Source organism: Gekko japonicus, unplaced genomic scaffold (assembly GCF_001447785.1).
Source record: "Gekko japonicus isolate JY-2015 unplaced genomic scaffold, Gekko_japonicus_V1.1 scaffold1182, whole genome shotgun sequence".
In the NCBI taxonomy this organism is placed as follows: Eukaryota; Metazoa; Chordata; class Lepidosauria; order Squamata; family Gekkonidae; genus Gekko; species Gekko japonicus.
The window spans coordinates 259,403-284,924 of record NW_015160876.1 but is presented as its reverse complement, the minus strand read 5'-3'; the positions used below and the strand labels follow the sequence as shown (position 1 = coordinate 284,924).

The 25,522-nt window shown below is 42.3% G+C and overlaps 1 protein-coding gene across 2 annotated transcripts in view; it reads right to left on the bottom strand.

Annotated features, from left to right (window-relative positions):
• Positions 1 to 17,285: 17,285 nt before the first annotated feature.
• The window catches only part of METRNL (meteorin, glial cell differentiation regulator-like), a 44,608-nt gene continuing 36,371 nt past the window's right edge, over positions 17,286 to 25,522 (bottom strand). For both annotated transcript variants that reach the window (XM_015422839.1, XM_015422845.1), the window contains exons 3-4: positions 21,904 to 21,963; positions 17,286 to 18,266 (exon numbers count right to left, since the gene is read on the bottom strand). In XM_015422839.1, coding sequence (XP_015278325.1) covers positions 17,938 to 18,266; positions 21,904 to 21,963 — 389 coding nt within the window. In that variant the 3' untranslated portion in view covers positions 17,286 to 17,937. The remainder of the gene's footprint in view (positions 18,267 to 21,903; positions 21,964 to 25,522) is intronic.

Genomic DNA, 25,522 nt, shown 5'->3' with positions numbered 1-25,522 from the left:
GTCTGAGTTTAGTCTTTTTTCTGTTCAGTAGAAGGATCCTGTTTCATCTTTTCTTCTTGTTTTTTAATCTGGTCTTGAATTTGAAGATATTTTTCTAACCTCTGTTTCTTGACGTGTGCTGTTTCTCTAATCATCCATCCCCTAGCAAAAGCATTAAAGGCGTCCCATTCAATGTTTATAGAAGTTTCTGCTCAAAAAATATTTGAAATTCTTTTTTGGATTCTCTTACAAATCTTTCATTCTTAAGAATAGTATTCAAAGTCCATCTGTTTCTTTTAGGGGTGTCTTGTATTTCCAGGGTGATCAGATTATGGTCAGCAAAAGTTGCTGGAAGAACTTCCACTTCTAATACATCAATTGTCATTGTGGTAGAAATCCAACACATATCTATTCTTGACCTGGACTTGTGTCTTGCTGAGTAGAAGGTGTAGTCTTGTTTATGTGGGTTTCTCACTTTCCAGGCATCCACACAATTACTTTATTCAGCTAGTTGTAAGAATGTTGAGGGGAGTTCATTTCCTTGCTTCCATTTCCCTATAACCGATTTTATATCTAGGGTTCTGTCAGACACCACATTGTAGTCTCCAATCATGCAAAGTTCATCAAAATCCTGTTTTGAGATCAATTCCTGTAGATTTTTGTAGCATTTGTCCTGGTGTTGATTTGGTGCATAAATATTTATAAGAGACTTATAAATAAGGGTCTGCAAATTCATTGTGGCCTGTGATAGACTGGAGGCCACAGATTTACTTATACCTGGTGAGCTAGAGGGTACTTTGGTTGGAGGTCTATTTGTACCTGCCATTTTACACCACAAGACCAGAGAATCCTCACAGTGTTAAAACAGGTTATTTTTTTTCTAGATTTCTATGTTCCCAAATACAATATATATTTCTAATAAGGAAAAGGGTCAAAACTCCAAGCTCCTCCCATGAAGGGAAAAATAGAGTGCATTGCAATGTTTCTCAAGGCAAAAGTACTATAATCCATTTATTCAGGAGTGAAAGATAATTTAAGAGACACCACAGTCTTTAGCCCTTGGGGGTAACAGTTTTGCAATGTTTTTTCTTGTCTGTTGCTAGCTGCGGAGAGAAAGGAGGGTGGGGAGGGGAAACCTCCCATTCCCCATCCTAGATTGTGTCTCTTTAGAATTTAAAGGGCGAAGTTGTTGAAGGGAAAGTCTGTAGTGTTATGCGTTAAGTTACTCACAGTGATATTCTTTAATAAGTATTAGGCAAGCTTCCTCCACCACCCCTGGATGGGAAGCATTAGCTGAATACTCATGGCTGCCATGAGTAGACTTCGAGTGCTTCTTGCTGGAGGCGATCCAGGACTACCACCCGTGAGCTGCCAATGAAGAGGGAGCTCGGATCAAGCTTCTTGCACTGCACTCCCCTCCTGGGAGTTTGGGAGCCCCTGATACTCCTCTAGAGAAGCTCCAAAGCCAGTAGCACCAAGGAACAAGTGCTGCAACCCCACCTCTACCACCACGTGGATTCTTGTAAAATCTTGTAATTTTGGATGCCATAAGCATCAGTGAACTGACAGAAAGGCTACTGTATACTTTTTGTCTTACTGAAAACATTGTTATGACTTCCCGTGATCAAACAGGTCTTGGTCATATCCCATTTAAATCTCTGTTTGTTCTTTACCTTTTAAACAAAAAACAAAGGGATTTGGTTCTGGTGAATGTCTTTGCTCAGAGGTCAGGTAGCTATTCCAAGGCCATACTGTTGCAATTTTGGTAGAATGGAGGCCAAGAGTTATTGTGGGGTGCAGTTTAGAAAGAATTGGAATGTTCACCAGTTGTACTTTGAATTTGTGAATCACTGATACAGGAGGTTCCTTCAGAAGATTAAAAGTCCTCTTTGCTGCATCCACAATCATGTGCACATGCTCTTCTCAGTCCTCTCTGATTGCCAAGTTCAATTAATTATTGTGTTTAAATTTTCAATTACAGAAATGCAAATAAAACCTTGGTTCAAATGAGTCTGACTTTGACTCAGCACTTTTATCATTTCACTGGAGAGACCTGTTTTATGACTTGGCTGCCAGTGGCTGGTAAACCCTACCCACCCACCTTCTCTCCCTACCACTTTTAATTGTTGCCATCATTAGACAAGACTGCACAGGAAAGTTGGTGCTTCTGACGCTGCCAGCATGTGACCATCTTCCAGCCATTTGCTCTGTTCTGTTGGCACGCATTTGCACAGATCTATATTAAGTTCTCAATATTATATGTTATGATAAAGTTTTCCTTCTATGAATATATTAAAAGAAGACGCTTCTGTACTAGTCAGAACTAGGAAACCAATTCTCATTTATGTCTATGCCCTCTAGTCAGTACTGATTCATATAAACTGTGGGGATGCTCAGTAGGCCTGATAGTTTCTAGGTTCGAAGTTGGTGGCAGGACCAACGGTATGGGTAGTTGATACCCCTTTGAGCTATGTTCACATGGTGGCCATTAATTTTCCCTAAGAAAACATTTTTATGCAATTGACTGTGGAAACATGGCACAACATGCCATAATTCTTCCAGGTTAGACCTTCTCTCCAGCTGAGCTGTTTATTGAGACTTTATTCTGACAAAAAGAGACATGGTCTGAGACACCAGCTATCCTCATTAGAACATGTTGAAGGTAAATTCCCAAACAACTCAGAAAGTTGAAGTAAACCTGGCTCAAGTATGAATATGGGCTATTGCTACCATGCTGATCACACAAATAATGCTTTTCTCCCCAAGAACTCTGACAGGTCTGGCTCAAGTTACTTTTACTGACATTCACATTTATATCCATTTTTTCTTCCATCATGGAACTCCAGTACCTTAGATAAGGTTCCTATCCAGGCTCCGACTAGGCCCAAACCTGCACTTCAGCAAGACGGACGTATCACACATGCCCCAGGTCCTACCAGCTTTTCAAATTAATAATACTTTTGTTCCATATGGGTTAGTTTTTCTTCTGCCTTGGTCTACAGGGGACTTTGGCACAGGGCCACCATTTAGGAAGGGTGATTCCTTCCCTCCACATTTCAGACCACCTGTGATTATTCCTCAGTTGCAGCCATCTATCAACATCAGTTTCTACACACAAACAATGAAAAAGGCCCAGAAACTTGCCAAAGGCACAATTCCCTCTATTTTAAAAAAAGTGATCTGTTCAATCCTATGTTTAAAAAGAAGGGTTAGGGTCACAATATTCAGAACCTAATGGGTGGAACATTTTGATGATCCAGGGTACTCTGTTGCTGTTCTAAAAGTCACTGTTCTCCTACAAAAGAACTTCAAAGAGGGAATCCAATATGAAATTGCTGAATTAGAATTCATTAATAATGTCAAGATTATTTACTCCTTCTTCCCTCAGTCTTAACAAGGACCTGGAATTCCTCTTTATAAGTGCTGCTAATAATATCTTACATATTCCATCCCTTACAGATGGTGGTTTAGCCATATCTCTGTAACTTCCCACCCAATCTGCTTAGTTTGTTTCATGCTGCATTAGATTTTACGTTAAGTCTGCTTTGCATATCTAACAACAGTTTAGGGTGACCTTCACCCACTTGGATCTTGTTTTAAACCAGTGTCTCTTTGGAACATCTCCCCCCGCCCAGCTTTTCTGTTGCAAATATAAATGCATTGGCTTAATGAACATGCACTTTATACATCTGATCAAGTGACCTCCCTAGGGTTGCCAGACTCCAGTAATTACAACCGCTCTCCAGACTACAGAGATCACCTGGAGAATATGGTTGCTTTGGTGGGTGGACATACATATACCCTGCTTAAATCCCTCTACTTCCCAAATCTCACCCTCCCCACACTCCATCTCCAAATCTCCAGAAATTCCCCAACCCAGAGTTGGCAGGCCTATCTCTGAGTCGCAAAATACATTCTAATGGTCTCTAAGGTGCCATTGGATTTCTGTTCTGTTTTGCTGCTGCAGACCAACAGGACTATCAATCTCAAATGTTCGATCTATGTTGATACAGTAATCCTAACACTCTTAAAATACCTTTGAGGGGGTATTTTATTCCAGAACAAACCTCTAAACTTGCTTGGTCTTTAAGGGGATGACTTCAAGATGGTGCCGTGGCCAGAGCACTGCTAATGAGCTCCAGGCTGCTGAGAAATTTGACCTTAATTTTATGCTGATTTGACTGGAAGAACAAAAAACCTGGATAACTAGGAGACCTATACTGATCCTGAAACCAGAGAGCAAAGAGTGATAGACTGTACATAAGACTATATCTACTGCTAAGCTAAACAGAAAACATAAGCTTAACAGAGGAAGAGGAAGAAGTACAACAACACACAACAGAGAAATGACAGCTGAGTCATCGACCAGACAACCTCTGGTAAGACCTGTAGCTTTCAAGAATGAAAGACCTGCAGCTTTGTGGATTGTTTCTTTGTTGTGGGGTTCCACGGGTGGCCAGCCTCGGTCAGTCCTTAAGTTCTAATGTCAGTGAGCAGGCTTGCTCCATCACTGTGGGTTCATAATTCTGTCCGTAAGAGATATTGGAATGTACTATCATATCCCTAATATTTCTGGTTCATCTGAAACCTACTCATAGCTTTTCACTGCACCCAGGAATGTTAGCAATAAGATGTCAATGAAGAGGCACAATCTTATTCACAGTTAAACACACACAACATATTCCTATGTATTAAATCATATCCACCAAACTCATATGAAACAAGAAAATCCAACTGTTGATTTACTACTTGACCATTATATGCCTGTAATTTGTGCATTCACATTGCTTCCTTTTGAAGCAACAGTTTTTGTACATGCATATTCTGACAAAGAACGGAAATGAGAAAGAAATTACCTAGGAATCTCATCAGTCAAAACTAGATATTATATGCAAGCAGCAAGCTTTTGTTTGGTGGAATGTTTTCAGTTTTCTAGATTAATACAAGATTTATACTAATGGAGATTTGAAGTTAAACTTTACATGTAAGCTACAAACTCCTGTTGGGTGCCACATCCTGGTTTTTTGCAGCCATTACAGCTAATGAAGCTGCAATTCTTCGAATCTAGAGACTTGCAGCTGATATGATTCTTATCAATGGAGCTGCGATTCTTGGAATCTAGAGACTTGTTTTTGTTTACGATTTTGTCTTCCATATGGTGGTGGAATTGGAGCATTTCATTGGAGTTTGTATATATATATAGATAGGTAATCAACTTAAAGGTTTCTAAACATAGCATTCTTACTAATGTACATTTATTAAATACTGATTATAGCATTTATATATCAAATTGATTTATACACAGTAGTTTTAATTTTTTATTTTACATTACACACTGTGTTCTCTAGTTTTTTCTTTACTATGGTTGAGGACAGCAACGATTTATCAACAAGGCTGGCCTCCCCATCTCCTCCCTTCTAGAGAGGGATATGGAATATTCAGCACCATCTTATTAGTTAATTATTGCTGTTTTATTGTTTTTAAATTTTATTCTGTGTATATATGCATTTTATTTATTAGAATTGCATTTATGAGCTGTTGTTAACCACCCATCTAGCTCTATACAGTTCTGAAATTCCACACTCAATCCCCCAGACACATAGTCATAGTTTTGTTGTGACTCTGTGTATTCACCTCCTGTCTCTCTAAATGAAACTGGATGGCTCCAGCAAAGCTTGCAAATCAAAGGGAGAACCTGGTGCCTTGATTCAGCCATTTGTTTAAGGGCATGTTACATCATTTGATATATTGCTCCAACTCAGACTTGCCCAGTAATTAAAAGTTACTCCAGGATGGGTGGTGTATACCTCTCCATGCAATTGTAATGTCTGCAGTACAAAGTATTTTGCAACCAGCCTTATTTCAGCACACAGGATGTTCTCTGATCCTAATCCTTGACTGTTTGGGCTACATCCTGTCTCTAATGAAAGAGCCTCGACTTTTAGATCCATGAGTCTTTCTGCTGTTATTCCTATTATGTATGGTGAGTTATGAAGCTGTTGCCTGAAAGAAGTAACAATGAGACCAGCCCATAGACTGACCTATGATGCTAAGGCCCTACTTTTCATTTTCAAAACAAGGCACTTCTGTTTAACTATCATAATCTTGTAGCTTCATGCATCTGCCTGAGATGCATACAAATTCAGTTTGGTGGATTCCTCCAGTAGTCCCATAATACAGATCTTCACTCTAGAATACATAGATTTTTCGGATTTTTTGAGAGTCAACCATCCTTTCATCAGGTCTGATGAAGAGACATTGACTCTCAAAAACTTATACTCCAAAAATCTTGTTGGTCTCAAAGGCTCTTTTACTGCAGACCAACGGGGCTACCCTCCCATAACTATCATTCTAGTATGCCATGAAAGTGTGTGAGCTTGTATTTGCATAGAACTCTACAGAAAAGGCAGCCTTCAATTCCAGAAAACCTCCTAGAATCCCTCTCCATGGCACTGCCATTCTGAGTTTTCCCGTTTGGGTTCATAGGAATGGGAATGTTGTAACAGAATTATAATGCAGATTTACTGTAGGAAAATCTAGTGCCAGATTCCAGTAAGGTCCTTCTCAGGGAATTCATGTATGTAACAATAATCCTACTCAACAGCCCTGTTTGACTAGCTCTAAAACATAAATGAGATCAAGGGGCAAGAGCTGAGTGAGAAATTCTTCCCACCCCTAATGTGTAGATTCATATATAACATTGTTTAGACATGCACTAGTTGCCAAACCATTCTTTTTTCCAGATGTGTCTTGGAGCCAACTAGATATGATGGCAGAACTCCAATGGCTTTTTTCAGGCTTCAAAGCAACCAAAGGAGTCCCAGGGAATTCAGATCAGGGTTGGCCCTGGGGCTGGGGGAGTTAATCCTTCTCCCTATGCCATTTTCTTAATATAAACCTTTCCCTTTCCAGAGACTTCTACAAATACGGTGCCTGTATGTTAACTGAGCAAAACAAATAGCAACTCAGCCAGCAGTCAGGGAGGAATTTGTACTAGGAAACTGGAAGGGGGGGGATTAAACTCTTTGTTCCCCAGACCTGACCTGAATTGGACCATTCTCTCCCAGGGGCTGCTTTTAAGTCTTTTTTTTATTGCACTGTCTTCTACCTCTTGTAACCTACTTTCTGCATTATGGCATGACATGCCTAGACTGTCATCCCCCCACCTTCATTGTTGTCATCTGAATTTTTCCAGTTCTATAATCCAGGTTATACTGCACTGTTTATTAGAGGCATAGGCTGTATGATTGAATTGTTATTTAAATTTTATAATCTGCCTTAAATCTTAGTGAGAAAGGCAGGTTATCAATGAATAAAATAATAACATAAAATGAGATATCACTTGAAATCACTTTTTTTTTAATCCCTCAAATCAAAATTCCTGGTTTCCATTTTTGCCTTTGGCACAACCCCTCAGTTCTTCTCCACTGCTGAAGCAATGCCTAAGATCACATGAAAGGAAATAATGCATTCTTCCTTGATTTTGCACTCCCGTTGCTGTCCTCCTTGTCTCAGATTTGTGACTGTAAACTCCTCAGAGCAGGGACTTTCTATCTTCTCTGTAAAATACCATGCATATTGATGCTGCTACAGAAACAAACCATTGAGATCTGATTACAGATCTCATGGCATCTGTCTTGTTAGGCCCTTAATTCAGGAAGGTTTGTGACAATGAAGAGAAGGAATTTAACAGTTAGTTTATTTACTTCATTTATCCCCTACCTTTCTCTCCAGTGGGGACACAAACATGTACTTTCCTCCAAGCGATATAATGAGTAAGTTCATCAAGCCGTACCAACACCCATCATGTGAGAAGGTGCACATTTGTATTCTTTATCTCATGCCCCTGTACCAACACCCATCATGTGAGAAGGTGCAAATTTGTATTCTTTATCTCATGCCCCTGAGCAATCTTCTAGTCAACTGGGACAGGTTGTCTTCCCATTATTCCCATGACTATGTTTTCTGGAGCAGCTGTTTTTCACCCCGTGGCACCAAAACCTCAGAGTCTCTCTTATAGGTTCACCCGAGTTTTAAGAGGATTTGACAATGGGGCCCAATTTCATGCCCCCCTGGAAAAGGCGTCCCTGGCCACCCTTCTCTTCATTGTTTCTGATGGGGGGGGGAATGGTGGGTTTCCAGAGTGGCTGTATTTTTCACCCAGTGGCACAAAATTGTCAGCAAACCTAGGCCTCCCTCTTTAAAGACATCTCAGGTTTCAAGCCTACTCCCAATTGGACAAAGCTGTAGGGTTCCCAAGTACTTGCCGCGATCCGGGGGGGGCGGCACATGCTCCCCAGCCGGAACATTCCTCCCTGTAACGCACCATGCCGTCGCCAGGAAGGGACGCTGGGCGACACTCTGGCAGTGGGACTGAAAACTCGATAGTACCATTGAGTTTCCAGCCCCATTGCCAGAGCGTCACCTGGCGTCACTTCCTGGTGACGGCATGGTGCGGCGTGTCTGTTGTCTCCGCAGGAATGATCCTGCTAGGACATCTGTGTCCCCCGCCAAATCACAGTAAGTACTTGGGAAGCCTGCCTTGTGGTTCAGTGCAGCTTAGGAATCCTAATTCAAAACATCACAATTTAAAAACTATAAAACAAAACCCAATACCATAGACTCTTCTCAAAAAGATACCTTCAGTTTATACCCCAATAAAAGTTCTGGCAAATAAGGTAGCCTTGCTGAACCTGCTTGCCCTCCTTCGACAAAGCAGGAGCTACTGTAAAAAGGAGCTATGATGAAAAGCTCTGACTGATGCTAGGCGGGCAACCCATCAGGAGTGGAACAGTCAGTAGGTGGCATCCTGAGGACTGTAGTTGGTGCAGAGATGCATGGGAGGAGACAGTCCTTTAGATATGTAGGCCCTAGGCCATGAAGGGCTTTAAGGCTTGTTATGTATTACCTTATGTAGATAGCCTGAATGGAGAGTGAGCCTGAGCTTCAGTCACAAGCTCCATAGACTCTCAGTATCCTAAAATCAACAACATGATTGGCTGCTGTTGTGGAACGGACCAATCAAGAAAGACTATGACTTTTGGTGGGAACCCTATTGGTCTTAAGCACTCACTCATGATTGGACCTTAGTATTCTAGGGGTGTGGTTTAGCTAGTCCAGATTGTATATAAATTGGGATTGTTCTGTGCATTTCTTGTTGTGTTCTGAGCTGAATAAAGAAATCACTTTTGAGAAAAGCTGCCTCAAGCCCAGAATATAATAAAGCTCATAGACATCACTTTGAATTGGACCCACATTAAACTGGCAGCCAATGTTGCAGTTTTAAGGTGGTTGATAGATGTTTCCATTGTCTAGCCTCTGATAATAAGCAGGTTGCCAAATACCAAACCAACTGCAGTTTCGAGATAGTTTTTAAGGTCAGCCTAATGTAGAGCCCATTACAGTAATCCAACAGCAAGGTTACAAAAACATGGGTTAGCATGACTAGAACGGTTGAGTCTGAGAAAGTAAAGAGTTGGTGAAGATGATGCAGTTGATAAAAGGCACTCTCCGCTACTACAGCAACTTGCTTTTCAAAAAGCAAGACTGGGTCCATGAGCCCCCCAAGCTCTTAACCTACTCTGCAGATGCCACCTCCACTGCATTCACTAAAACTGGATGTTGAATAACATTGGGGAGCACTGCCCCTTGAGGCACTCCACACTCCAGCAGGTGCCTCCTGGACTGCTGCTCCCCTAGTGCCACCCTTTGTCCCCGACCTTGGAGAAACAAAGCAAGCCACTGCAAGGCAGGCCCCTGAATTCCCATGTCGGCGAGGCGGTGAAGCAGCAACTGATGGTCGACCGAATTGAATGCAGCTGATATGTCCAACAGCAACAGTACTGCCAAACCGCCCCAATCCAGATGCATATGGAGGTCGTCAGTCAGAGCGACCAGTGCCGGCTCTGTCCCGTCCCAGGCAAAAGCCAGAACGGAAGGGATCTAACATGGAAGTGTCATCCACAAAGCCCTGTAACTGTATCGCCACCGCCCTCTCAATTAATTTGCCCAAAGAGGGCAAATTGGAGACCAGCCAGTAATTAGCCAATTCAGCAGGGTCCAGAGATAGTTTTTTTAGAAGAGGGCGGACCATCGTTTCCTTGAGTGCCCCCAGGAACAGCCCCTCTAAGAGGGACTTGTTGACAATTTCCCTTAGGGCATCTTGAAACCGCTCGTGGCTCACTTTAATGAGCCAGGAAGGGCACGGGTCAAGGCTGCATGTGGTTGGACGTATGGTCAAGAGCAATCTGTCAACTTCCTCCAGGCTGAGTGGGCTGAAATGATCCAAAAACGGTATTGAAGATGCGTTTGGAGCCTCGAGCTCACTCACTGTTTCAACTGTGGTGGGGAGGTTGCGGTGGAGTGACAAGACTTTATCTGCGAAATAGATCGCAAATGCCTCACAGCCAATGCCCAATTCCTTAACGTTTGGTCTGCCCTGTGGCAGAGCTGTTATAGATCAAATTGTTCTAAACAGTTGGGCTGGGCATGAGCTCACAGATGCAATCGTGGCCGCGTAGTACTGTCTCTTCACAGCTTTGACTGCCATCTCATAGGATCTCATAAATGTCCTATAAGATGCTCTTGTAGCTTCATCACGAGCATGGCGCCTCCATCTCTCTAACCATCTCAGCTCTTGCTTTATAAGCTGCAACTCCTGGGTCAACCAGGGCACAAGCCTATAGCGAGAGTGCAGAGGGCGCCGGGGCGCAATCTCGTTGATGGCTTCAGAAAGCCAGCTATGCCAGTCTTCTACAAGCTCATCCAATGAGCCGCCAGGGGGCATCGGATCCCATAGGGTCATCCAGAGCCGCACTGGGTCCATCTGGCTCCATGGGCGAGCTAAAATATGCTCACTGCCTAAACAGGGTTGGGGTGGAACATTCAGGTGGGCCCTCAGGGCATGGTGGTCTGACCATGGGACTGCCAAAGCAGTAACTTGGTCCACTGTTACACCTGCTGCGAAAATCAAATAAATCGTGTGCCCAGCTCAGTAAGTGGGGGTCATTACATATTAGGAGAGTCCTAGTGCCGCCATGGATGACACCAGGTCCGTTGCCTAAATAGAGGCCACATCATCAGCATGGACGTTGAAATCACCCAAGACTATCAGTCTAGGGTGTTCCAATGCCCAGCCTGATACAGCCTCCATCAGGGACAGTAGGCTATTGGCCAGTGCGTTAGGCGGTCAGTACACCAGCCAAATCGCCACACTCTCCCTGACCTCCCTCACAAGGCCAGCACACTCAATCCCCTTTATCTTTGGCACCGGGAGCGCCCTGAAGGAGTAAGCCTCCCGGATGAATAGAGCCACTCCCTCCTGCCCCCTAGTCCATCTTTGGTGAAGGACCGAGAACCCGGGAGGGGTGAGCTGGGAGAGAGCTACCGTCTTCGCTTCCCGCACCCAGGTCTTGGTTATGCACAGCAGGTCTACCTTCTGCTCTAGCAGGAAGTCCCAAAGGACCATGGTCTTGTTATTTATAGACCTGGCATTATACAACGCCAAACTCAGGAGGGGGTTGATCATCCTAGTTCCGCTGCCAACATCCCTCGGGATGGGGCGCAGGCTGGAAGGGGGCCAAGCGCTTCTATTTCTCTGCCCCCTTCCCTTCATTCCATGCCTGTCCCCATCGCTATACTTTCCCCTCCCCAGGAGCACTGAAATCCCCTGCCCAGTCATCACTGCACCTGGTGGTCTTCGCTAGTCTGAGCCAACTAGGACCTCAGACCGACCACCTAAGTTGGTGATGGTTGGTAAACCCTATGCACAATTATTGTTAGAATTAAAACTTCCTGTACTCATTCACTGCCATACGTTCCCGGCTTTGGAATTATTAACGCCCAGTCAGTTTATTCTCAGTGCTTCTCTTACAGCCCATATAATTAGCCTAATAGCCTATTATTGTCTTTTCCCCCTTTATATCCCTTAATAACCAGTAATTTTTAATAAAGGCTAGTAAATCAGTGGCATATTTACTTAAAGCTATCCAGCCTTACTCCCTTATCGATCAACTATTAATCAGCGACCAACCAGTTAATCAGTCACATCCATTGGGCAGTTAATACCATTTATTAGACCCTGCAGTTAATTGGAAACTATCAATAATAATATCAAAGCCCCCCCAATTAATTAAATCAAAGAAAAACCTGGGATCTCCCTATAAAATTAGTTCATCAGTTTAGACCCTAAAGTAATTGGGGGGGGATCAAACAACAACAACAACATCAATAATCCTCCCCAATCAATTAAATCTACAAAAAAAAGTTAATAAGCAGACAGTTGTTGTTAATAGTTTGTCTCTGGGTGGTGGTAGCAAACAACTTCAGGCAACTGCGAGCCCTTGAGTCCATTGAGTCTTCCTTGGGCCAGTCAGTCCTAGGGGGCTTGGGGGTGAATGGTAGTTTGCACTAGGGCCCCCCACCATCGGCACGTTGGTGTATCCTCTCTATTCTGGCCCCTTCAGACCAGTAGCTAGCAGTCCTACAGCTCTCTGTTCCTGTATGTTCGATGTTCTCCAGCAACCGGGAGCCCTCGTCCAATTCCCCGGCGCTACCTTCCGTCGTGGTGTTGTCGGCAACCATGGATCAGCCCACCACGCTCTCTGCCCCTCACGTTGCTCTGCAGCTCCCGGCCGGCTCCAGGCAGGCTCGGGAGAGGTAGTCCAGTACTACATTCCAAACTAGCTTTTGGTTGAGTGTCTACATTTTTGTTAAATCTGTGCATTCTATACCATAGTGTCAGAGGCCTTTAATGCCAATAAAAATTAAATAAAAACAGGGTGCTTTACAGAAACAGCTTATTTTTGTGCTTCCTGAATTATAGCGCATTCCCCATGCTGCAACAAAAGGCAATATGCCAGGAGAATGAAATATGGGAATTCCAAGTGCACAAAGTTGTAGACAGCAAAGAAAAGAAAAACAAAATAATATGGAACAAACATCGCAGTAAGGAATAGGATAATGATCAGCTGCAACACTGTCTTGCACAAGCCTCCTACAGAAGAACAGGAGCTGCAGAAAAGCACAATAACACTCATGTACAGCTCTAATTTTTTTCCAGTGGGATTATGAAAGAAAACTGAGCTATAATATTAAAATTTAAATTCCAACATAATCACAAATGGAACATTGCTTTGTAGTGTGCATACTTCAATATATAATCGATTGATTTTCTGCATCTTACTCTATCAGTCTAATAAACCTTGACATAATGTATTATTGTGCAGATATACCAAGACAGGTAACGACAGTGAAGGCAATAACACAGTTACGTAGTTTTACTACAAACCATAACAACATAAAGTAATGCACTATTATGCTGATTTTTTAAAAGCATTAAACCTTATTGAAGCAAAAGAACTAACAGAACCTTATCCCACCCACCCATCTCCAAATTCACTGTAACAGCAGCCACATTTGAATCTCTGTTAAAATCTCTTAAACCTGAAGATTAGCTGTATCATTGTGGGTTATTATTTTGGCTAGTTTGCATCGATTTCTCATTCATAACCCCCAAGTGCCATAGAAACAGCACATGCATCTTCAGAAAGGACTGTTTGTAAGGTTTTCTAGATGATGTATGGGAAGCACTTTGACAAGTATTATTGGTGGGTATCTGGCTTCTGACTGAAAGGACAAGGAAGGCTGGCAATACCATTGTGGCTACCTAGTAACAGAAACTGAGGGCATTTGTTTCTTGAAGCTTTAGGTGCTGCTTCTATCATTTGAGGGTCTTAACACCTGAACTTTTTTAAAGATCTCAGATTTTTCTCCAACCCTTGGACTTTTTTTCAGGTTTGTAGAAAGATCTGGCTTGTCTGTCCATGATCCCAATCTCTGGGTTTAAGTATCCACAGAATTTGGCCATGTTCAGAATGAGATATATTGATACTGTAATGTTTCTTGCTTTTTTTTTAAATCATACCCAAGTGTGATATTTCAGAATGCACATTCTGAGTGCTGCCAAATGTTGATCCTTTGCAAAATGCAGCTCTACTATAGAGAGAAAAAAGGGAAATCTCAGTGGATAATTAAAGTTTCTATTTCATCTATTCCTGAGTAAACCAGCCAACTAGCCACTCCCAAGTACGCAGGAAAACTCTGATTCCCAATTCATCATCATGTCGTCTTTCACAGGTTGCAAATACACCCATGGATGTATGTGGTGCTAAGCTAAGTATGTAGGCAGAAGACACAGTAATTAGACAACACATTGTAAAAGGACAAGTTGCAGCATCACTGGGCAGCCAGCAGGGCTCAAGATCAAGACTATACTGCTTCCTCTTAAAAGATTTCTTTTTTTTAAAGTTAGGCTGTCGATTCAATTACTGTGCTCTCAGTTCCTCCTTCACATACACTATAATTTTTATGTGTGCACCTGTCAGTATTGGAATAATAAGCACGTAGCCATGTGTGTCAGCAATTTAAGAACTTCCCACTCAAGAGAACTTGCTGTGTGGCAAAGTGTGAAATGTAAAGAAGACAGAGACCTTGTAGACATTGCTGGCAGCTGAGACACAACTGCCAGCTGAGTGTGCAGCATGGCTGGCAAAATCAGGAAGAAAGCCAACTTCCAACAAAGGTTTATATGAAAAATAAAAGTTCCAGACTCCTTCAGGTCACATAGATGCATTATGATGCATAGAACAGACTAAAAAAAATCTGAATTTCTTTGGAAAATAGGATTTTGGAAAATTGGGAGAAGTACCTCTTATCAAGAGGTAAGGTTGGAAGGGGTAACACACACACATTCCTCAAAGAAGGCGTTACGTAATGGGAATTTAAACAACTACCATAGCTTCACCAAAAGATCATACACTCCATTATTTCAGAGGACTTTGTTACACCTGGATTACATCTCTGGAGCAACTCAATGCATAAACAGTACATTGCTTTCACTTCTACTGTACAAGGATCTATGGCTCAGTTTCACTATTGTATCTTTGCCTCAGGTTCTCATGCTTTCCTTGCCCCTTGCAGAGTCTAATTCCATCCAGAAACTCCTGGTTTATATAAATTAGTTGGAAATTATGGTTTGTGCTTGCCTTCCAACCTATGGTTGTTGGTTCTGGTTTGGAGGGCGTGCACAAATCACAGGTTTGCGAAGTTGGGGGTGTATCAGCGACCTATCCAAGCAAGAACTTTTAACTGATGTGCCAGAGATCTGTTGCTCTGGAAAGCATCCTGGAAAGAGTCCACGGGAGGTTTGGGTTCCAAGACTCACCACTGACATCTGGAATAGATTCTGGGATGCTGCCTCAGATCAGCTACAGAAGTTGCCGCTATGAAGTGTTTCTTCAGACTTGGCTGAAAGATGTCATGTTGCACTTTGGAGAATTAACATACCTTACAGCTAGTACAGGTGACTGGAGAAGGTGCTAGCAGAAAACTACAAATTCTGCTCTGGCAACACTCATGCAAATGCCATTCCTACCCAATTTCACTTGTTCCCAGGTAAAACTTCGAAGTGAGCCTTGCATAGGTACTACAGAGTCCCCAGTAGAGATGTGATCCCAGTAGTCATGTATGGCTGTGAGAGTTGGACTATAAGGAAGGCCGAGCGCCGAAGAATAGATTCTTTTGAACTATGGTGCTGGAGGAGACTCTTGAGAGTCCCTTGGACTGCAAGAAGAACAAATCAGTCAATCCTCAAAGAAATCAACCCTGACTGTTCCCTGGAAGGCCAGATAATGAAACTGAAGCTCAAATACTTTGGCCACCAAATGAGAAGGGAGCACTCCCTGGAGAAGACCCTGATGCTGGGAAAGATTGAAGGTCAAAGAAGACGGGGACGGCAAAGGATGAGATGGTTGGACAGTGTCATCGACGCAACGAACATGAAATTGAGCCAACTTCAGAGAATGGCGGAAGACAGGAGGGCCTGGCGGGAGCTGGTCCATGGGGTCGCGAAGAGTCGGACTCGACTGTGCGACTGAACAACAAAAAAATGTTCATACTCATATTTTATGTTCGTAAAGTAACAGAATGACTTTCAATCGAGAAAAGACAAAAGAAATGTTAATGTAGCATTTTTTTTCAATTTTTCCGAAAATTTCCTTTCCCCCCCGAAAAAACCGGGTTTTTTTCCGAGCTTCAAAATTTCCGGAAATTTTACTTCTCTAGTCCCCAGCATCTAAAAAGTCTGATTTTATAAGGATAGGCCAGCGTTTCAGTCCTCATGGCAGCAGAAAATACACCAAGACCATGGGGCAATACCTAGGGAGGTCTGTAAAACCAGTGAGGGGGCAAGACTGGTTTCCTGTGGTAAGATAGTACCAGACTTGTCAGAACCCCATGGGTGGTTGGGGATGCCTGTTCCCAGTGGGCACTTCCCGGCTACCTCTCAGCTGGCTGAGAGAGGGGGAAAATGGCAGCGGAGGGGGGAGGGAATACCAGCAGCATCTCAGTGCATGATGTCACTCTCTGTGCATCCAGAAGTGACTTCAAAGCACTGCCTGGGAATACTATAGCATTTGGGCAAAAAGGAGTTACAATCAAATAACAGTGTGTCCCCAGAGACAAGCTGATGTCACTCCCCATGTGCCCAGAAGCGATGTCGGTTAGTTGTCACAGAAATCCTTACATTTCCATCAAAGCTCCCCTGCCATGTATACACACACCCAAACCGCTGGTTGCCAGGTCCTGCGTGGCAATCCTAGATGATAGCAAAATGTTTGGATGGATTATTACAATGGAGCATGAGTTACCAAAACATACATCACACCCTAAGACACACACCCCTTAAATTAAAGAGATACAGTAATACCTAAAAAGCATTTAAAGCACCCATCCCAAAAAAGAGGTGAACCAGTTAGTCAGCCAGCATGAGGTGCTCTCCCCACCACCACCAGCTTCGATCTTCTTCTTCCAGCTCCTTCCCCACCCATCACCTTCTCTTCCTCCTCCTCTCACCCCTCACAAACCTCTAGGGAAAAGTTCCATAAATGGGAAGTAATTACCAAAACTTCTGTCACTGTACCTTTGGTTATCAAACCGTGCAAGGCTGATGTAGTTAAGGTCGCACTCTTAGTTAATATGAGGGAGATATTAAATGAGGGACAGTGAGACAGTCTCAAGAGCAGTGAACAATTCTGGATGCTACAGTTCAGGACTGAGACCTTGACTTGCGCACAGAAAGCAGTACAGGATTCTGGAGCACATCACAAAACTGCATATGAATTTACCATCTAGGGTGAAATGAGAATAAACTGTGCAAGCTACAGCCAGGTAAGGGCGAAAGAATCATAACGTCAGATCAAATCCAGAAACTTTTTTTATTTCTCTGGAATGGAAAAAACTCACCAGCCTGATCAAAAATTGCAGGTGGCAACTGTACATTCGAAAGAAAGAAAGAGAGAGAGAGTTTGGTTTCATACATTTCTGTCATAAGAAACAATTTCAAATTGTACACCAAGCTTTTTACAAAGCATCAATGTTAAGATGGTTTCACCGGCTTCTACCATGATTTTCTCCATTTTATACCATGCAAAAATGTTACATCTGCTTAACACATTTTAAAACTTTAGTATTACAAAGATACAAAGGTTCATTGGTCAATTGGTATTTTTAAGACATGGAGGTGGTGTCATTTCTTTGTTTTTCTCCCTAAGGAAGCTGCAAAAATAATTTAGTTCACACAGACAAGATGGGGGATTGCATTCAAGCCCTGGATCCTTTAGAATTCGTACCTCAGTCACTTGTATTAGCATAACAGTATCATCGACCACAAGGATCGGCTTGTGTGGTTCTTGCATTCATAAGATCTTAGCATTGGAAGGTATCTCAAGGGTCACGCAGTTCTAGCCTCCAGAAGCAGAAACTCATCAACTAAAACCTTCCCTGATAAAGATGCTCATCTAGTCTTCTTCCATGAAGGAGATTGTTTCATTCTATTCCACTCTGTTATTAGTTTCCATTTAGATCAGCACATCGGCAGTTCTGCTGAAACCCAAGAGAAACCTACAGATGAAGAATGTCTGGGCCAATTTCACATGGATTTAGCCCTCTGTCCTTGGCCTCTTTGTACATCCTTTGGAAGTCTTTGAAACGAGGGGCACAGCCTAACCTGGCCTCCCCAAAGTGCATGCGGCCTGTGAAGAGGAAGTCTCCTTCTCCTGGTTTCACCCCACATTGCAGCAGTGTCTTGATCTGTCCTTCCCAGATACCAGTTTCCTCTGCAGGTTTGAAGATCTTCATTTTCTGCCTGTAGATTCTGTTCACACTCACATCGATGACAGAATCTTGCCCTTCCTCCTCATTAAGTACATTTTGAATGGTACCTCTGACAACTAGGGAGAAAATATAAAGTTAGATTAAGGAGTGTTGCATATTCAAATTATACAGATTGATAACACACTTAGATGCCAACCTTTCTCTGTCTTGTTAATGTAATTCTGGATAATTTTATGTTTGGGCTACTGGCTTACCAGACTACTGGAAGAAATACCATGATGGGAGCAACAGATAGCAAAATCTATGGAAAGGCTCAGGAAAAGATGATCACACCATCATGTCAGATCCAGCAATCAGGAGAAAGCCAAGACAGTTGCAGTTCTTCTCCATTATCCCACCCCCCCAGCAACCCCTTCTGATCCTGGGGGAGTTGATTCCTAGGGTTGTGGAACCCATGTGGAGAAATAGCCACATAGAGTGTGAGGTTTCAGTGGGCTGGGGAAAGAGGATGAATCACTCAGCCCTGCCTCTTCCACCAGGACAACTACCTCTGGAGCTCTGCTGACTGAAGGAGGAGTGGTCTCATGATGCTTGGAAATAAATTTTCCTATGATGAGGAGGGACTGCTGCGCTGGGGGCAGGGGACTCTGGGGAAATAAAACAGGGAAGATCTGCAGTGCTTGGGTCAGCTGATCACTGGATCCAAACCATTGTATGTTAAACTCCTGCACCAAAGTCTTAAGACACAAGGGAATTTTTTACACGTTTAGGATATTAAATATTTATGACACATGGTCCAATTAAGATTTCTTACAATTGTTTTTGCAGTTTTCTGTGCTGAAGAGTTTTTCTCAGCAAATTAAAGCATGATCTTAAAAGTTCGGTCACTCAAATTATCTAAGTAGCTGTAGACATTCTTAGGTGTTACATTTATAAAAAAAATTGAAACCAATTGGAAAAAAAAAAAAAAAAAAAAGGTACTTGATAGTCTATTCAGTTTCCAGAAATGAAATATAACTTGGGGATGTACTTAAGTTTGTATGCCCCGACTAGCCAAGGGGACCTAATTTTTCTATTGAATGACTATTGGATGAAAAGTTTTTTCAGATTTGTTCCATCTAGCTGATGTCACAAAAAAATAATAATTTGGCCTGATTTGGATTCGGCCAAATCAAGCAGAATCAATTTCGGCTGGCAGAAAGACTCCCGCATGTCAATTTTGGCAGTAAGAGCCGATTTGGGAGTCTTTCGGCCAGCCGAATGTCAATTATATCCTATGGGCCATTGAAGTAAATGGCGAAAACATAGGGTATATTCTGGGAGCTGGAGGGGAGGGGGTTTGAGGGAGAGCTCCCAAACTTGCAGAGAAGCTGCTGGAGCATCTACCCAAGATACCCACCAGGTTTCAAGAACATTGGACCGGGGGGGGTGTCGAATTCTACAGGGCCCGTAGAACCTGTTTGGGGCCCCGTAGAATTGGACCCCCTGGTCCAATGTCCTTGAAACATGGTGGGTATCTTGAGGAAATGCTCCAGCAGCTACCCTGCAAGTTTGGAGCCTCTCCCTCAAACCACCTCCCCTCCAGCCCCCAGAATATACCCTATGTTTTCGCCATTGACTTCAATGGCCCATAGGATATAATGGGGCTGAATTGCCGCCGAAATTCGGCGGCAATTCAGCAGCAAGCCAATTCAGATCAGAGAATCTGAAACGGCCCACAGCAGCCTGAAAGGGGCCCGGATGGGCCATTTTCGGGGGTGCATTCGCTTCAGATGAACCGAATGCACACCCCTAGTTCCATCCTTCTAGATACACATGAAGTTGCTTTATACTGAATCAGACCCTTGGTTAATAGTTAATAGTGTCTACTCAGACCAGCAGGGGCCCTCCAGGGTCTCAGGCTGAGGTCTTTCACATCGCCTGATCCTTTAACTGGATATGCCGGGGATTGAATCTGGGACCTTTTACATGCCAAGCAGATGCTTTGCCAGCAAGCCACAGCCTCTCCTCAAATTTGGGTAATTCAAATTTACTTTCCCATGCAAGAACTGATTGCAGAACAAGATCAACTGGGGAGGGGGGGTGGAACCACCAGCCTATTCTAGTACATCCTTTATGGTCACCCATTCTGGAGAATATGTACTTTGCATAGAAGCCTTCAATATGAATTCTAAGAATTACAAAAGCAACTCATGTGTGACCCATTGGCTATTATGAGGGAGGGAAAGATCATTGTATGCTCATGAGGCTCCATCTACTACAAGCAACAATGTCCTTTTCAGGCTTTATGAAATACAGGAAATTTAGTTAACACCTGTGCCTATGAACAATGAGCTCTCTGAGCTGCAGGAGACTGAAAAGGGGAGACTCCAATGATCTCCATTTTTGCATACTGCAAGGAACTCATCCTACAGAGGTTAACATCAAATGGGCAAGCATTGTTAGGAAAATTAAATACTCATAGCAAGGTTCAGAAGGAACATTTCAATTGCTTTCTATTAATGGCCCAATAACATTAAAGTTAACTTCTCTGGCACTCTGCCACTCCCAGCAAGCAATCACCTGTCTGGGTAACATTTTACATCAAGGCAGACTTGGAGCAATCCCACTGCAGTGTTTTAGGGTTATCTCTATTTGCTTCTGTTCAGAATACTGCCCACTATGTTTGCCGTAGTGGTGGACTGTATTTATATCTGCAACATATGCCCAGGACCAGACATGCCCAGCTGTTTCATTATAACATTTACTGTAAATTCCAAGCGTGGGAAAATTGCTTTAATGTTATTTTCCTCTTTATGATAGTTAAATAGCTACCTCAGAAATCACTTCAGGCATAATTATTTGTCTCTTGGGAGGCACAGTACAGATAAGGAAATACACCTTTTGTTGGCCCAACTATAACAACAGGAGATCTGCAGACTTTCAGACCCCTGATTGACAAACACAAGCTTTCTCTTGGGCAAAAGCTACTCAGAGTAATATAATATCAGTAAGCTACAGTACATCTATTGCCTATTCTCTTCTTAGGTAATGTGATAAAATGGAGGAAGGGAAAATGCTGTTAGCCACTTGTGTCCCCACGGGGGGGGGGGTAGTATAAATGAATAACAGAACTCATTAGGACCATTTTACCATCACAATGTTAACTGCCAATTTTTGTGGATCAGCTTAAACTGCAAATCCTCTGCAGCCATAACATAATCCCATTTCTGACTAGGGACTGCTCTCATATTTTTGTTATATTTGGTGCATGTGGGGAAAGACCCAGGTCCATCTCCAGCATAATGCAATTACTGAACTCATCCCCCTTTAAAAATGCATCTTTGGTTTTTGTCAGGGATCTATTTAGGATCCTTAGCATTTAGCTAAGATTAGCTAAAAAGGATTTAGCAAGAGGAACATTTCTATTGCTTATCCTCTACAAACCTTTGAACTTCCACTTCCATTACTGCACTAGGTCTCCCTTTGTCCACTGCAAAACAGCACTAGCCAAATACAATGGTCTGAAGTTCTTCAGAGCTAAAACCCATAAAGCCCCCCCCTCGCATTGTTGTTCTTGAATGCACTTTGTTTACTCCAGAGGGGAGGAAAGGAGTTTTTCTTGTTTGTTACATCTGGGGTTATCAGGCTGTTGACTATTTGTGAAGTTTTCTTCAGAACAAATCCTGAGGATTACCACCATAAGGGAAGAATGATGATTTAGAGAGAGAGATGGTGAAGTAAAATGATAGCAAAGAGATAAATTAAACTTACCAAAATCACTAGTGCAGACTGCCAAGAGCACTTCCGTGTCACTGCAAGGTCGGCAGGGAGCTAGAATAAAAGATTAAGAAAAAGCAGTTTTTACAAAAATGCCTTATGGTTCCTCCAGTTTCAATCTGTCTTTCAACCTCAAATGCAGCCCTCTCAGTATGTGAAGGATCTTCACTAACATTAAGCTGTAGAGCTAGATGGTCATCTCAGATACAGAGGAAGCTTAGAGAGGCGATTGATGATAAAGATCTTCATACAATTGTAAAGATCTGCTGGGAACCTAATTTACAGAATAATCCTTTATCAATATATAGTAAACTCATTCAAGAGTTTAAAACTTTTTTATCTGGAACTAAACGTCAACCCCTAAATTGTCAGAGAAACTCTAAACCGTGGTTTGACTTAGATTGCCAAAGAGCAAGAAAAGTGCTTTCAGCTATTTATTATTCATTTAAGAAATTAAATAGTAATTTAAGAATGGAAATTCAGCAAGAGCTTTGGTCCCCAAAAAAGGTCTATAAACATTTAATTGCCCCCCAAAAGAAAAATTATACCAATTTGTTATGGTCTGAATTAATTTCAGCGGCTAAACAGAAAAATTCTTCCCTGTTTTGGCGATTGGTTTCAGATAAGAAACAAAGTCCCATCATCAATTAGACCTATACCTCCTAGTGTATAGTTTATCTATTTTAACCAACTATATAGGGACCTTGGGGCTGCAGTGGCTCAGAGGTTAAGGTGCGCAAAGATTTATCAGCGTTTGTTCAATTGTGTCAAGTATGTGCCATGAGTAAACCACGTCCCGGGAAGGTCCCAGGTTTGTTGAAACCCCTCCCCACTCCACATTGGTCGTGGGAAGTAATCTCTATGGATTTTATAACAGACTTGCCGTCCAGCAAATCCATGACTGTAATTTGGGTGGTGATTGACCTTTTTTCTAAACAAGCGGACTTCATCCCCTTTACTTCCTTACCGACAGCCAAAGCCTTGGCCAAGGCTTTTATGTTGCATATCGTACGCCTCCATATGCTGCCCAGCAAAGTGATATCCGACAGGGGAACCCAATTCATTTCTAAGTTTTGGGGGGAATTAATGAAAATTATGGGGGTGGAGAGGGGCTTGAGCAGTGCTTACCACCCAGAAACTGATGGAAAAACGGAGAGAGTTAATCAGACTCTGGAACAATATCTCTGGTGCTTCACAAACTATCAACAAGATGACTGGCATGACATTGCCTCTGGCTGAGTTTTGCTACAACAATACATGCCACACCTCTACCGGGTTATCTCCATTCAAAGCCCTTTATGGCTATGACAGCCCGCCGTTGCCTTTCCTGGAGGGGGAAAAGGATTTAGAACCTGGGGATGCTGGCTTATGGTGTTTGAAGGTTGGGATCCAGTGCGAGAGAAATGAAGGAGTCCTAACAATCTGTCAGGTCCCCAGCTAAGACACTCTCCACACACACTATTGGCAGTGAAGTGCTTTATTAGAGATTTGCTTGCTGCGGGTACAAGAACTTTTGTTAGGACTGAAGAAAACCATGGGAAATCACAGGTTATAGGTAAAAGCATAAAATTCCACAAACCCATACATCACACCTACCCCCAAGCATTTCTATGGCAACACAGACAGATATATGGTGCCCTATCTAACCTAGCCTAGGCACAGAGAGTCTCCAAGGTCAATCTCATGAGAATCAACTCTTGGGGCACAACTTGAGAAACTGTTATGGCTACTACCCCCATGCACTCATACAACACACAACTCAACATTACAAGCGAAGGGAAGGGAAGAAAGCAAAACTTAGAGAAATGAAAGTTAGGCCTGAGCTTGACAATAACTTTCCTTTAAAAAATTAGTTGATTTTTAAAGAAAGGATATATGACAGCTATAAAAATATTTTCCTCAATTCCAAATTTTCTTAGTTATGGAGTTATACAGTATCTTATTTTCTTATTAGCTTTTGGAAAAATTTTCTTTTCTGACACATCTTTCTTCTAAATGGGAGGTTTGGAGAATCAAATGGTGGCAAGTTTCTCCAATGGCACACCTACAATTGATTTTCCAATACCAGACATCTTTTTGGCTGTTTTCTTTGCAAATTTAAACCAAAGTAAGTCCCATGCATAATTATGCCGATCATAAGGAGGAGTTATACAATCATAGCAAAGAACCTTTTAATATCATTTCATTGCTAGATAGTTGCTACTTGCTCATCAATGAAATGAAAAGCCCATCAATCAAAGGGTTATTAAAACTACTAGCTATGGAAATGTATACATCAGCATAATTCGGTCCCCGTCCCCCCCCTCTCCTGAAATTTCTCTGTACAACAATTATCTGGCAAACAAATTGCATGGTTGCCATGATTATAGAAATCTCTGAAAAGTACACTTGTATACACAGCACTTTCTTCACACAATCAGTTCATGTAGAAGAAAAATCATGTAGAAGAAAAATCAATGAAAATTAATGTGTGAACTACCCCTTAGTTACTTTCGTGGCAATTTTAGCAGAGTCGTACAGAATTCAGGTTCACTGCAAAAGCTTTTTTTGAGAACCAGGATTATATATACACAACAGTCTTGGGTACCTGAGCCACTTCTAATGTTCTAAGAAAAGTGTATCAAAGATACACTGTGCTGCAAGAGAATCAAAACAAGAGAATCAAATGGAAACCCAAGGCCAGATCTATTACAGCCCCAAGAACTGCAGGGGCTGGCAGCAGTAGAGATCCTATGCTAACATAATCAAAAATAGAATGTAACTGCTCTTTGCACTCAGCCAGCTACTTCTGCTGAGAAGCCCTATCTAGCAACATGCTAATTAAATCTACCCACTGGAGGCCCAGAGAGGGGGAAGAAGACTTCTTTGTCACCCCTAAACATCTGCATCCATCATAAAAATGAAAACTCACCAACTGCGCTATGCTTCCAGGTTTATTACAAAAGCAGAATCTACAATAGATTACTGTGTTTTTTTTTTTAATCCCAATAGTAGTTACAAGTGCTGAAGTGCTTAGAGAAAATGCAAGAAGGGAATTATATACTTCACCTTCCAATCAAGATCCAAAGCATATAATTTGTACATTTTCCCAGTTACAAAGGAGAAGAGCTTTCTAATCCTAAACATATCGATTTCAATGAAATCAAGAATGTAGTGTGGACCATGTGCTCCTCACTTCCCTCTGTCCTCAACACGCTCAGATGAGAAGTGTTGATGAGGAAGTTGTCAACCAGCAGGATACAGCAGCCTAAGATCACCAATATGCTGATGCTGAATGCTGCATGTTCTAATACACTACCTAGATCATAAGAGGAGATTGGTGGCGAGGAAAGAAATGGAAAAAAAACAGAATATAATTTGAACTGGACCTTAGGCTCACAATCTCATGGTCCGATTAGATAGTATTCTCCACAAAAAAACCTCTCAACTTGACAGTAGTCTCAGGCATGCACAGAAACTTTACTGTGAAGAGAAAGCAACAAGTCAACTGACCTATACTTTATTCAAATGTAAGCTGTTTCTGAACTCTAATAGATAGTGGGGATAGGGTTCCTTGGATCAGGAAAACGGTTCACTGGATCAGGGGAATTTCAACATTCAAATAAATGTTCCA